General features: G+C 49.9%; 1 protein-coding gene across 1 annotated transcript in view; it reads left to right on the plus strand.

The window, feature by feature from the left end:
- LOC146208199 (beta-alanine transporter-like) overlaps positions 1-14,688 on the plus strand; it is a 47,367-nt gene that overhangs the window by 11,169 nt on the left and 21,510 nt on the right. Inside the window, exon 3 of the mRNA XM_084587222.1 lies at positions 14,417-14,571. Coding sequence (XP_084443348.1) covers positions 14,417-14,571 — 155 coding nt within the window. The remainder of the gene's footprint in view (positions 1-14,416; positions 14,572-14,688) is intronic.

Here is a 14,688-nt window from a genome sequence, read left to right on the forward strand (position 1 = left end):
GATTCAAGAAGTCTGTGTACGGGGATCACTCCGAGAGTAGGCCTACCGAGAAACAGGCGGGCAGCGACGGGCGCCAGACGCACGGAGCAGCCCAAGTCAAGCGGGGGAAAGCGCCGGTGTGGAAGAAACGGGGACCGTTTCTGAAGATGCCAGCCAAGGATTTCAAGGTTGTGTGCCGGCCCAAGAATTGGGACTTGAGTATAGTGACGCCGAGGGAGCTCGGATGTGCCTTGAGAGCGGCAGCAGAGCTGACGAACGCGACTGCGGTGGAAGAAGACCTGGTGCGGGTCAATGAGACAAACAACACGATGACGGTGAGCACGCCGTGTATGAATCGTAGTGGGGCATATGCGAATGTAAAGACGCTCAAGCTGGGAGGTCGTGACCTTGAGGTTTCGGCGTACGTGGCGGCGCCGGAGAACTCTGTGCGCGGAGTAATTTACAATGCGTACAACGGATGCCCATTGGCAGAAGTTCGCGCAGGATTCTTGAAGAAGAACGAAGACATGGACATTTTGGATGCCAGACCTTTGGGCAAGTCAAAGGCGATTCAGATCACTTTCGGCGGGAAGCGCGTTCCCCGGCAAGTTATTTATTGGAACTGTCTGTACGCTGTGATCCCGTATAGAGAGTTAGTCGAGACCTGCTATAACTGCAGACGAGTGGGACATCGGGCGGACGTTTGCTATCGTCCAAAGACTAATTTGTGTCGCCGTTGCGGGAAGGAACATCCTGCACCACCGGACGGAGAGTCGCTGACCTGCACGCCGGACTGCATCGTGTGCCATGGGGCGCACAGCACGGGAAGCCGCAACTGCAAGTTTCGTCTAGCCCGTCAGCAGCCGACGGGTCTGCAGCACAGCAACGAGGACAAGAGCCAAACTGGCAAGGAAGAGCGGCGTTCGCAGCACAGCAACAAGGACAAGAGCCAAACTGGCAAGGAAGAGCGGCGTTCGAGGCCCAGGAAGCGGTCATCTAGCGGTGCGAGAGGCGATAGCAAGAGAAGGGACCGGTCAGCTTCCTTCCCGTCACTGCCCGGACCCGAGCCTGGCAAAGGAGGAGGGCAAGGTTCCGGTCATGGAAGAAGTCCCAGTGCCACAAGGATAAAGGTGAGCTGGCCAAACGCGGGCTCCCAAAATGAGACTGCTCGAGAGAAGGAGCTACAAAGGCAGGTGTTGCAGCAAGCCGAAACTATCAAAAAGATGGAAGCTAGGATGGCAGAGATGGAACGCGCGCTTAAAACCGGCAGAGTAGAAAGGGTACAGACGCCGCTGGCCCAGGCCCCACAAAAAGCGGCGCAGGCGAACGCTTCTAGCGTGGACGCCCCACAGAAAGCGGCGCAGGCGAACGCTTCTAGCGTGGACGATAACTGTACAGCTATGGAAGTGGAGAATCGGGGGACGGTCAAAAGGCCGCCGCCGGCAGATGAGGGAGCTCATGCGAAGAGAATAGCAGAAACTTCGGCGGCGGACACGCCGCAGCCAGTAGTTAAAGTCACTAGTCTTAGGAGGGACATGCTTACCCTTGCAGAGAGAGTAGGAAAACTGGAAGAAAGACAGGATAGGTTGGAAGGTCGGGTCGACAAGATCGAAGCCAGACTAGGCAAGATTGAGGAGCGTCTTGACGCCTTCACCAATGACTTAAGGGGTTTCCAGACCCAAGTAATGGGTATGTTTAAACACCTAAATGCTATGCTAGAGGCTAGATTGCCTCCCGTAGTCGGCCAGGAGCCGATGTTAGTGAACCTAGTGCCTCACCATGGCCCCTCGCCAGCAAATTGAGGTTTGGCAGTGGAACTGCAGGGGCTTCCGTCGCAAGCGGGGGAACCTGCAGTTGCACATACAAAATCTAGATAGTAAGCCGGACATTATAGCTTTGCAGGAGGCTAGCGGCTCGGTTAAATTACCGGGATTTAAGACATTTACACCACCAGAAATTGATCGAGGGGGCGTATCGAGCGTCTTTACGGCCATGCTAGTCCATCGTAACACCACAGTGATTCAGCATACCATAGATAGCAGCAGGGAGGACTACGTCCTGCTGGAGATTTTACCCAAAAGAAAAGGCGATAAGAGTCTCTTTGCTCTTAATGTATACTCTTCTCCAAAAGATAAGGGGGTGGGCTTGCCAGACCTCCTGATAAAGACGCAACGGCTAGCGGCTAGGTCTCAACTCATCGTGGTGGGGGATTTCAATGCGCCTCATCCGGAGTGGGGCTACATCCGAGCCAGCCCGAAGGGAAATAAACTTTGGCAGGTTGCCCAGGACCTGCGATGGACGATCTTGAACAACCCGCTAGATCATACAAGGATAGGCAACAGCGTGAGCATAGACACCTCTCCAGACCTCACATTTGTGAATGGTATCAGGGATGCAAAGTGGGTAAACACGGGACAGCCACTGGGAAGTGATCACTATATCCTTTCAACGATATTTAGTGCTGCTAAGCACAAAGACAAGGTGAAAGGAACTCGAGTGACGGACTGGGACCGATTTCGGGAAGTCAGGAATGATACAGTGACCGGGGAAATCGAGGACTTAGGAGCCTGGGTTGAGGCACTCAAGCAGGCCGTGAAGAGTACCACAAAAGAGGTTCCAGCGGAGGAGGAGGGCTCTACGGCTGATTCCAGATTGCTACACATGTGGGAAGCACATGCGAGTCTCCTTCGGAGGTGGAAGAAACAAAGGCATAATGGTGTGCTCCGTAGAAAGATGGCCAAGTTAGAACGAGAAATCGAAACGTACACATTGGAGTTGCAGTGCAAACAGTGGGGGCAGATTTGTGACCGGATGAATGGGCAATTCGGATGCAAAAAAACATGGCAGTTGTTGAGGCACCTTTTAGACCCGACGGCAACCAAATCTGCGCAGAAGGGGCAAATGGCTAGGTTAGTGCATCGGTATCAAGGCACGACTGGGGAGTTTATACATGAACTCCGAAGACGTTACATAAACACAGAGGCGGGCGGTTGCTTGCCGGATTACTCGGGAGAGGAAAACCTTGAATTAGATGCAGACTTTACGGTGGCGGAGGTGGAGTTTGCAATGGGTCAGCTTCGTACCACGTCCGCAGCGGGTCCGGACGGGGTTACTAATAAGATGCTGAGGAACCTGGATTTCAAGTCAGTAGGGGCACTCACGAATTTGATGAATAAATTTTGGGTGGCCGGGGAGATTCCGCCAGAGTGGAAGCATGCTAGGATTACATTTATTCCTAAAGCAGGGAAGAAGCTCTGCATTGAGAATCTGCGTCCCATCTCGCTAACGTCGTGTTTAGCCAAATTGATGGAGCATGTGGTCCTGAACAGGCTTCAGGGTTATGTAGAGGACAAGGAGTTGATACCTGAAACAATGATTGGTTTCAGGGCTAATTTATCAACGCAGGACGTCATGATACAACTAAAAAAAGACGTTGTTGATCCTGGGTACGGCACGGGCACCAAGGCTATCTTGGGGCTCGACCTAACTAAGGCCTTTGACAATGTTACCCATGAGGCAATATTGAGGAACCTATCGGACATAAGACCGGGGGGTAGAACCTTCCGGTACATCAGATCGTTTCTGGAGGGTAGGACTGCGGAGATTATAGTCGGAGAAATGAAATCGGATCCCTTCCCATTGGGGGGCAGAGGGACACCGCAAGGGTCGGTATTATCGCCGTTCCTATTTAATCTCGCATTGATCAAGATACCACCCAGGCTGCAAGGGATATCGGGACTTAAACATACATTTTATGCGGATGACATTACTCTTTGGGTAACAAGAGGCAGTGACGCACATTTGCAAGAAACTCTACAGCACGCGGTGGATATTGTTGAGGAGCTAGCAGGGGAAGCAGGACTCTCGTGCTCTCAGCCCAAGTCCGAGCTTTTTGTGCTGAGGGACAAGCCAAGAGGGATACATGCGAGACACTATGTGCCGCCACCGCCTTTAGAGGTCAAAGTGGGGGGCGTACCGGTCGCTGAGGTTCAAACGATCAGGATCCTGGGTATGTATCTGCAGACTAACAGGAAAAATAGCGAGTCCTTGAAAAGGCTTAAAAATACGGTCAATGCTACCGTGAGGTTAATCAGGAGAATCGCTAATCGTAAGAGAGGTGTTAAGGAAAAGGACTTGTGTAAGCTGGTGCAGGCGTTTGTGCTCAGTAGAATAGTGTATGCGACGCCTTATTTGAAGTTGGACGCGACGGAAAAAGGCAAGGTGGAGGCTATGATTAGGCAGGCATATAAAGCGGCCCTTGGGTTGCCTCACAATGCGTCTACCGAAAGGCTGCTGGGATTAGGGGTGCACAACACCCTAGAAGAACTACGGGAGGCGCACTTGGTGATGCAGCTCGGTAGGCTTTCAAAAACAAAAGCAGGAAGGGACATATTGGAAAGGATCGGCATTGGAGTTGATGCTCCAGCTGGTGACACTAAAATTCAGATTAGGCGGGAAATGCACAAGGGCTTGTACATAAAACCTTTGCCCAAGAACATGCATCCAATACATCACGAGGACCGCAGGAAGGCAAGAGCCAAAGCTTTACATGTTAAGTACGGGAAGTACGACGGGGCAGTCTATGTAGATGTCGCCGAGTATAGGGACAAGGACGCATTTGCAATTGCGGTGGTGGACGGGCGGGGACGCTTGATCGCCTCCGGATCAGTCAAAACCCGCTCCCCAGAAACTGCAGAGGAAGCGGCGATAGCACTAGCTATTACTAGTAGTAATGCTGACTTGATCTTCAGCGATTCCAAAACAGCCATCCGAAATTTGGCGAGGGGCAGAATATCTGTCACAGCGGCGCGATTGCTGAATCGGGCCACGGGGCGAGGGACTACGGAGGCGGAAATTGTCTGGGTACCAGCACACTCTGGGAATCCTGGGAACGAGACTGCTCACATGAATGCTCGAGGTTTCGTCAGCCGAGTAGGTGAGCCGGACGTTCCGGGAAGGTCCACGAGAGATGGGCTGGTATCCTTTCATGACATTACTAATCATTTCAAACTTGAGCGGAGGATTTACCCACCCCCGGACAAGCAATTGGTGAAGGCGCAGGAATGCGTCTGGCGACGATTGCAGACTAGATGTTTCTTAAACCCATACGTGTTGAGCAAAATCTACCCGGACATTCAGCCGGAGTGCAAATGGTGTCAGGAATTGGCAACCTATGACCACATATTATGGAGCTGTAGCATAGCACCGCCACCGGCGGATATTATGCGTGATCCTTCCCTCGAGCAGTGGGAGGCCGTGTTGGCCAGCTCAGACCCGGTCGTCCAGACCAGGGCCGTGGAGTGGGCCACCCAGGTCGCCGTCAGCCATGGGTTGATGGCCATCTAACACGGAACCATCCATACATGCTCTCTGACGAAAATAAAGTTTTTCCATCCATGGCGGCCGCCTCGATCGCAACCACCTCCTCCGAAACGGCGGAGGAAGCAGCCATAGCCTTAGCAATAGCAAACACGTCCGCTGATATCTTATAGTCAGTAATTCTAAAGCAGCCATTCGCAATTTCGCGAGGGGCCGCATCACATCTAGCTCCCTCCGCATTCTGCAAAACACCCCTGTTCCAATTAGAGAAACTGAATCTGGGTACCGGCCCGCTAGTCTAATCCGGGTAACGAGCCAGCTCACGCGCAAGCCCGAGGGTTCGTCGACCGGGCAGTGAGCGCGCCCTCCGATCCGAATTTCACGAGGGTCGGGTTAGTCTTTTCATATCACCCACCACTTCAGATTGGAAAGGCGCACGTATCTCCCTTCCCACAAATCCTTAACGAAGTTACCTGGCGCCGTCTACAAACACACGTCCTCCTAAATCCGGCGCTGCTTACTCTCATGTACCCAGGCCGATACAACCAAAACTGCAATAAATGCGGCGAAAGGAGCGACATACGACCACATTCTTTGGAATTGCTCAAATAATCCGCCTGCGGTGGAATTAATACAGCTCCCTTCTCCTTAGCGGTGGGAAGCCGTTCTACTCAGCTCGGACCCGAAGATCCAACTATGGGCCATCGAGCAGGCTAATGAGGTCGCCGCCAGCCATAAACTAGCGGCCATCTAGTAGTCTCTCTGAGACCTGCTTGAGCCACGAAATAAAGTTTTGCAATCCAATGTAGCGAGAAATGCAATGGCTGCAATGTCGTATTTTCGCTGTAGCGATGGCCACTCCGTGTCCCTGGTCGCACCGCTCCTTGAGCCGTTGCCTAGCAACCGCTGCTTTCTGGGGACACCTTAACCGCATAGCAGCTGTCTCATGCTGACATTGTGTGTTGATTTATAGGAAAGGAAAGGCACAGTATCTGTCACATTTGTTCGTAAGGCTCTTCTTTCTCTCCAGGGTAGAAATTTGGGCAAGGCGGTAGTGATCCATACTCCGTTTCACTCGTTGCCCCTGGTCCTACAGGGCTGGGACAGGCGGGTCACCGCCGCTTGCGGCTGGGGCTATACTGCCACCGAATTTCTGTCTGTTGTAGGTCGTCATTGCACATGCTTCCTTTTCGGTGGTGGACGACGGCTGTTGTGACGCGCGACTTTCTCTCCCTCTTCTTTTTAACGCGAAAAAGTTGTCATTGCACCCGCGCCCCGCCGGGGTGGTGCAGTGGTAAGACGCCCGACCACTGTGCCGGAGTACCCGGGTTCGAACCCGACCTCGGCGGCTGCGTTTCGATGGAGGCGAAACGAAGAGGCGTCAGTGTGCTGTGCGATGTCAGCGCACGTTAAAGATCCCCAGGTGGTCGAAATTACTACGTAGCCCTCCACTACGGCTCCTCTTTCTCTCTTTCCACTTTCACTCCCATCTTCCTCCCTTCCATTACGGAGCGGTTGAGGTGTCCGCAGAAAACAAGTGAAAGAGTTAACCCGCCTTTCCCTTCCCATAAATCAATCAATCAGTCATTGCACCCGCCACCGCTTCGGTGGTGGACGACGGCTGTTGTTGCGGCGCGCGTCTTTCTCTCCCTCTTCCTTTTCTTTCTTCTCTATTTTTTCTGCTGTCCGCACGAGGCAGCGGAAGTGGCTCAGCTACAGAGCCAGTAGCAGGCCCGTGCATTTTAACGCGGTAGCGTTAAGGAGCTCGTGTCGCAGAAAAGCCGGTGTCGTCAGCGGCGTTGGTCATGAGCGATAAATCCCGGCATGCACTTCATAAATAAACATGCACTTCATAAATAAAAAGCAACTTCCAAGATGGGCTGGGTGGGAATCGAACCAGAATCTCCGGAGTGTGAGACGGAGACGCTACCACTGAGCCACGATTTTGTTTTCCTTATTGCCGACTTTGACATTTGAAAGGGAAATCAGAAATACAGTGCATAAAACGCGTAAGCCAGGCTTCGGCAAACACGGATTAAAATTCTCTCAGCGACACCAAAACATCAAGCAAGGTAATCCATTCTGGTGGATCAGGGAGTGCTCGGTAACACTCTCTTAGTGAAACGACACTTTCAACAAAATGCTCGCGAGCAGGACGCACGACAAGATCAGCATGTTCAAATTGCATTCTCGTTTTCCTTATTGAGTGCAGGCCCAGAAGCATAATCAAATAATATGGTATATCCTGTGATCTTTCTATCGGCAAGAACCTTATTCCATATGGATCGAGTGGTAACGGTTTCTTAAGCGTGCGCTGTAAAACATCCCAGTGAAATATTGGGTCCCAGCAGGCAAAAAAAAACATGCTCTATTGTTTCAGGTTTTTTGCATAAAAAACAATTGGTAGTCCAGGGTACGAAGATGCCTTTGCTATGAAGCAATGTCTTAACGGGTAGCATGTTAGTGTGCAATTTAAAGAAAAAAGTTTTGACTGAAGATATTACCGGCATTCTTTTAACTCTTCTAAGGACGTCTTGTCCGGGGCCTCCACAGTATGGCAAACGGTACAATGGCTGGGGAGGAATGATGTCAATGAGGTCTCTATAGAGTTTCTTCTTGGTGACATTGCACAGATATTCATGAGAGAAACGCACATTTAACAACCTATAAGCAAGCATAACTTCACGCAGATATCCAGTCACGGCACCGCACATATTTTGACATGACGACACCACGAACCCTGGAAGGAGTCTCCTGAGCCTGACTTAAATCACTGTCCGGAGAAATGGATTGTTTTGGTCGCGTAGACAAATAAATCACAATACAACCTGGCGCATAAATAAATGCACAAGGCCTAGTCCTCCCTTCTTGGCAAGAAGGAAAAGATTGGTTCGACTTGTTCTCTCCCATGTCGAAGCCCAAATGAACACAGCAAAAACACGATGAATTTCTTGTACACTGATCCTCATGGCACCCAACACATTAATTACATACCAGATCTTAGATACAGGGAAGAGATTGCAGATTGTGGCTCGGGAAAACATCGACAATTGCCTTCCTTGCCACGCGTCAGCCTTTTCTTTTGCAGACAACGCTTGGTTAGCCCAATATGGCTCTGGGTCGCGATAGGCATCAAGCGGTACACCAAGATAACGTTTTGGAACAGATGCCCAATTGAGCCTACAAAAATTGTCCGACGTGGCTTCCCAGTCTCCATGCCAAAAGCCATGACTCTTTTCCCAGTTTATCTGGGCTCCGGTGCACTCACAAAATTGTTGTACAACAATTGTGGCATGCTGAATACTGTCTCTGTCGGAGCAAAAAATGGCGATATCATCGACGTAAGCCAAGATTTTAACATGGGCCGCCTGCAGTCTATAACCTGTTATAAGTTGGCTATTTGCAATGGCCAAACAGAGTGGCTCGAGGTAAACAGCGAACAGCAAGGGTGACAGCGGACATCCTTGCCTCACGGACGACAAAAGTGGCAGGCTGCCAGTGAGTTCCCTGTTTACTATGACTCGCGTTGAGCAGTTCGTGTAGGCCATTCTCACTCCCTCGGTTATAACAGTACCGACGTTCGAATGCTCCAAAACGCACAGCAGAACCTCGTGCGATACACGGTCGAACGCCTTCGCCAGGTCGAGCTGCATCATAGCCACGCGGTCACCAAATGCATCTCAACACTCAAGAATACTCCGAGCAACATGGACATTAGTTGCTATACTTCTGCCTTTTATGCCATAAGTCTGGTGCGGTCCAACTAAAGTTGTTATCACTGACTGCAAGCGTTTGGCCAGAGCTTTCATAAAAATCTTGTAGTCTACGTTGGTAAGAGTGATCGGACGATAGGACCCTACCAACAAACGTTTATCCGCATCATCACTCTTTGGTATGAGCACAATGTGCGAAGTTGTAAAAGACAGGGCACTCTTTATTTCGTAAGCTTCATCCAGAACCTTATGCAACATGCGGGCTGCCTTCGTGCTGAAAACTTTGTAAAAAGCCGCTCCTAGGCCGTCAGGCCCCGGTGTTTTACCTAGGGCGAGGGCGTCGATTGCGCATTCTATTTCGCCCTCAGTAATTGGCTGCTCCAGTTGCTTCTTGACCGTTTCATCGAGACGTGGCATAAGCGAAAGGAATTTCTGGAATCCGTCTTTTGCCTCGCGTGAGCAACTAAACAGATCCTTAAAATGATCGGCAACCACTTTCTTGATAACGGTGTTATCCGATGTGATTGCGTTCCCGGTTGATAACTGGCGTATTTCTTTCTGACATGCATATCTTTTTTCGTCAGATAGCGCTCGCTTAGTTGGCGTTTCTCCTGCCCAGAGCTTCTCTGATCTAGCGCGTTCAATCGCCGCTTTGTATTTTTTCGCATCCACACCTTCCAGCTGGCTTTTAACTTCCCTTATTTATTTCGTGTAATTACCTGGCTGAATGTTTTCCATGCTTATCAAGAACTCCAGTTCTTGCTGGAGTTTTGTTTCATTCTCTCTTTGCTGGTATGCTATGAGGCTGCTTCTTTCGATGGCTTTCATTTTAACTCGCTGTTTAAATTCCTCCCATTCGACTGCAAAACAGGGGGGGCTGCATTTCAAGTAACTTTTCGAATTCTTCCGTTACTGCGTTAACGAAGACCTCATCCTCCAACAGCCTCACATTTAATTTCCATAGGTCCCAGTTGAATCGAATATTCCTCTGTCTTTCCCCAAACGTTGCCATCACCAAGCAATGATCACTAAACTGGACGGGCTTGACTTCGTAGGCAGTACATAAGGACACCAACTCATGTGATGCATATATTCTGTCTAGTCTCGCGTGACTTTCACGTTGGAAATGAGTGTACTGCGGACGATTTTCACCGGTCAGCACGCTTCCTATGTCTTCCACTGAACCACGAGTTCGATGCTTGAAAGCGGTACAAAAGCGCTTCTAGTGAATGCGGTATTGCCTTAGAAACGTGCCGTAGAACGTTATACTGCGGTGTATATCGGTAATTATGAGCATGTTACTTACAGAAGTCGCAGTTACACGAGTAGCGAAGTACGTTTACGCTACATTTCTCCTGCGCTCTGCGCACATGCAGAGCCATCTTGCGGCAAACACAGAAGAACCCCTCCTCGCAATGTGCGGCGCTGCCCCGACACGTGGCGCGCCACTCGCTCCTGACGTTTCGCCGTGCACCCTCACGGGTTGTAGAATCAAGCGTCTTTCCTTTCTTTAGATCACTATCTTCGCTCACCCGCTTCTCCCCTTCGAGCCGCGCGGGTACCGGTGAGAGGATGCCCCAATAACCTTGAGTTTAATAAGTTTTCTCGACGAGGTGCAATAACGCTATCGCGTTCCACTCTTGAAGGCGAAGCTTAAGCGTCCTCCAAATTTTCCTTTCCTTCTTCCTACAGCCACAACTACTTCGGTATGTTCGCCCGACCGGGGTGGTGCAGGGGTGATAGATAGATGGATTTATTGAAAGGAAAAGCAGAGAGGTTGGCCGGAATAATTCAAATCTGGCCTGCTACTCTGCACTGAGGAAGGGGAGAAGAAAGAAGATCATGATGGGAGACGATGTGGGAGAAGGCATATGATATATATATATATATATATATATATATATATATATATATATATATATATATATATATATACCAATACAGTAGTTAGCCTCACAAGCGCGTATAAAGCCCGCAGGCGCAGAAAGAACGGCAAAGAGCACGCACTGCCTGGACACCCTTCCTCTTGTACTGCCAAGCGCCCAGCAGCAGCTCCTCCGACTAAGGCCTCTTGTCCAAACGCTTTAAGGAAGCGGTTAACACACTTCTTTCGCCCGCATACACTCGACACAACGAAGAAAAGAAGGCGAAACGAAGAGGCGTCCGTGTGCTGTGCGATGTCAACGCACGTTAAAGATCCCCAGGTGGTCGAAAATACTCCGTAGCCCTCCAATACGGCTCCTCTTTCTTTCTATATTCACTCCCACCTTCCTGCCTTCCCTTACGACGTGGTTGAGGTGTCCATAGAAAACAAGTGAGACAGTTACTGCGCCTTTCTCTTCCTATAAATCAATCACAGACACTAATTCGGTGGCTGGCTAGCCCCCGCCTCAAGCGGCCTTGATCTACCGTCCCAGCCCCGTAGGGCCAGGAACTGACACCCTTCTCACCTCCCACGAAAGCTTCACTATTGTTGTTGTTGGTGGTGTGACTGTAGGAAGAAGGAAAAGAAAATGCACGGGCCTGCTAATGGCTCCGCAGCTGAGCCACCTCCCTCCGTTGCCTGGAGGTGGTGAAGGGTGGCAGTTCCAGGCCCTACGGGGCTGCGACGGTAGGTCGACGTCGCTTGCTGCGGGGGCTAGCCAGCCACCAAATTTTCTGTTGTAGGCCGTTACTGCAGCCGCCACTGCTTCTGTGGTGGACGACGGCTGTTGTTGCGGCACGCGTCTTTCTCTCCCTCTTTCCTTTTCCTTTGTTCTCTATTTTCTCTTCTGTCCGGAGGCGTCTGTGTGCTGTGCGATGTTAGCGCATGTTAAAGATCACCAGGTGGTCGAAATTAGTCCATAGCCCTCCACTACGGATCCTCTTTCTCTCTTTCCACTTTCACTGCCACCTTCCTCCCTTCCCTTACGGCGCGATTCAGGCGTCCACAGAACAACGTGATAGATGCTGCGTCTTTGCTTTTCTGTGAAACAATTATTATTATTGTTATTATTATTATTATTATTATTATTATTATTATTATTATTATTATTATTATTATTATTATTATTATTATTATTATTATTATTATTATTATTATTAACGTAGACGCAGACCTGGGTTGTGCGATGTTGCACACGTTAAAGGCCCTTAGTTGACCAAACTACTCCGTATAGTCTAGGGGACCTCTTTCTCTTCGCTTCCACTACCATCTTCTTACTTTAAAGTCTGGCAGATACTGCTCCTTCCTCATAAACTAATGTACAATATATAGGCAACAATATGAAAACATTATCTTCACCTGGTTAGGTGTAGGCGTCCACTCAAAAGTATAAAGCTCCTTCTTTTCCTCAAGAGCTAATTTAAATAAAATAAATGAAAAACCATGAATTGAAACGCGGGTGTTAAAGCGGCTATCGCTGCAACACTCAAAGCTTTCACTCTATCACAAGGTTTAAGTATTGCTTAAACCCCACAGTTTTTACGCCTCTGCAGTATTCAGAACGTTTTCCGAGCTTCGCCTTCGTGTCTCTGTTTTAGGTGTCCACTAACACAGGATCGATGAGTTTCGCAGTGAACTCGTAACTACGCCATGTAAAGCCAAGGTTGCCGTGCGGAGTCGGAGCGGCTACCGCGAATGCGCCGAGCAACAGGTGCGTTGCGCGTGACGTCAGAATTGCGCCGCCGCCTACTCCGCATGCTCGCAGCGCTGGGCAGTGTGCCGCACTACAGCCCCCGACTCGACAGCCTCGCTGCACGCGTTGCGCGTGCGGAGTAACTACAGATTCGATGTGCGTTACAGATGCCCGCTGCGTGACCATTCCAGTCTTAGGTACAGCAGCAGTGTCTGGGGTAATCACTGTATACGTCTGTGCTACATGGGCGACAAACAAGATAAACAAGCTACGACAAAACGTTTTACTACATGTAACCATGCGTATAAACTTTCGCGACACTAGAACCACCTAGACTCGGGCCTGACTCCTTATTGGACCGCCAGATTCTGACTTCATAGTGCACGCGTTCGGTCACGGGCAATTAAGTGCTTTCGCAGGGTAGCATAGATCTGCCTCGGATAAACCGCGGTTAACTTTTTGTTGGTTTTGTGTGTGTCAGGTTGAGATACTGATGCATTCCTGTAGTAGGGCAATCTAGGCGTACCGTAAATTACAAATGAATTTCTCTTTATTGAAGCGTCTAAGTACCCCCCCCCCCCCCCTCCTTTATACGGTAATAACGCAGCCAGAACAGGCATTACTTTATAGACGCCAAAAGGAATTGCAAATTCACTAAGATCAATGCATACTGCGGGACAAAAAGCAAGTAACAAGACAGGCACAGGCATCCTCGTCATTATAGCTCCGGGTTAAAGCTAGTAGTTTAATTCAATTAGGAGAAGTGGTTGTCCGAACAGGTTGCTTAAAGATTCCGCTGCCGAACTTGATTGCGATGACAGCGTAGAGAAAAAAATAACTGATTTATTTATAGGAAGCGAAAGGCGCCGTAACTGCCTCACTTGTTTTCTGTGGACACCCCAACCGCGCCGTAACGGAAGGGAAGAAGTTGGGAGTGAAAGTGGAGAGAGAGAAAGAGGAGCCGTAGTGAAGGGCTACAGAGTAATTTCGACCACCTGGGGATCTTTAACGTGCGCTGACATCGCACAACACACGGGCGCCTCTTCGTTTCGCCTCCATCGAAACGCAGCCGCCCAGGTTGGGTTCGAACCCGGGTACTCCGGCACAGTAGTCGGGCGTCTTACCACTACACCACCCCGGCGGGGCGACAGCGTAGAGAAGATTGCTAAACAGCGGCGCTTAGCGCGTGTTCAACTCTTAGTCTTTTAAACGTCACCTTCTCTTGATCGGGCATACAATCACCTTATCCTACGTTCAATTAGGCACTGTCATGCCGTTGTTGAAAACTGTATTTATACCGGGCGACAGAAAAGGGGGGGGGGGGGGGGGGGTACACCTTTTTCGAGACACTTCGTCACGAAATGCAGTGTGTTCCGTATTGCCCTCGCTCGTGTAAAGACCATTGCTTCCAAGAACGTTGCAAAAAGCAATACCATTTATGCTATATGTTTGTCTACAGCACCTATATATATTTATGGAAACGAATTTCAGGTCTACGCTCCATCACAAGATAGGCGGCGCCCGTTAATATCTCCCGTATAAATTACGAGCAGCGGGGTTACTATTATGACGCCACTCGAATTATCAACGCCCATAGTGCACTTCGAAGCCTGTTTATTGGATCATGTAAAGAAGACCTTGCTATTTTATAGGACAGTCTCCCTCCTCAAAAACAGCAGGTGTTTCTGTATATTACAAAAAAAAATAGATGACAAATACAAAAGAAACTGGACGGTATTGCAAAGTGTAAGGAAACAAATTGAATCTTGATGCCTCATTATGTTGCAGGTACGGTCGCAAACCGGCCTTTTTCGCCGTCGTAGCTGTGGCTGTGTTCGCGGGCTTCGGCACCGCGCTCTCGACCAGCTTCACCGTCTTCGTCGTCATGTGCTTCATCAACGCGCTGTTGGACACCCAGATCGAGACTTTGCCCTACATCATTAGTGAGTCCCACAATACACAAAACTGCAAGTGAGACAAGAAAAAGACGGGGAGGGGGGGGGGGGGGGGGGAGGTCTGCGGCTACCCGTTTTGAAATGAAAAAAAAAAAGGCGAAAGCA

Source organism: Amblyomma maculatum, chromosome 1 (genome assembly GCF_055883805.1).
Source record: "Amblyomma maculatum isolate TAMU_Amacu chromosome 1, ASM5588380v1, whole genome shotgun sequence".
Classification (NCBI taxonomy): Eukaryota; Metazoa; Arthropoda; class Arachnida; order Ixodida; family Ixodidae; genus Amblyomma; species Amblyomma maculatum.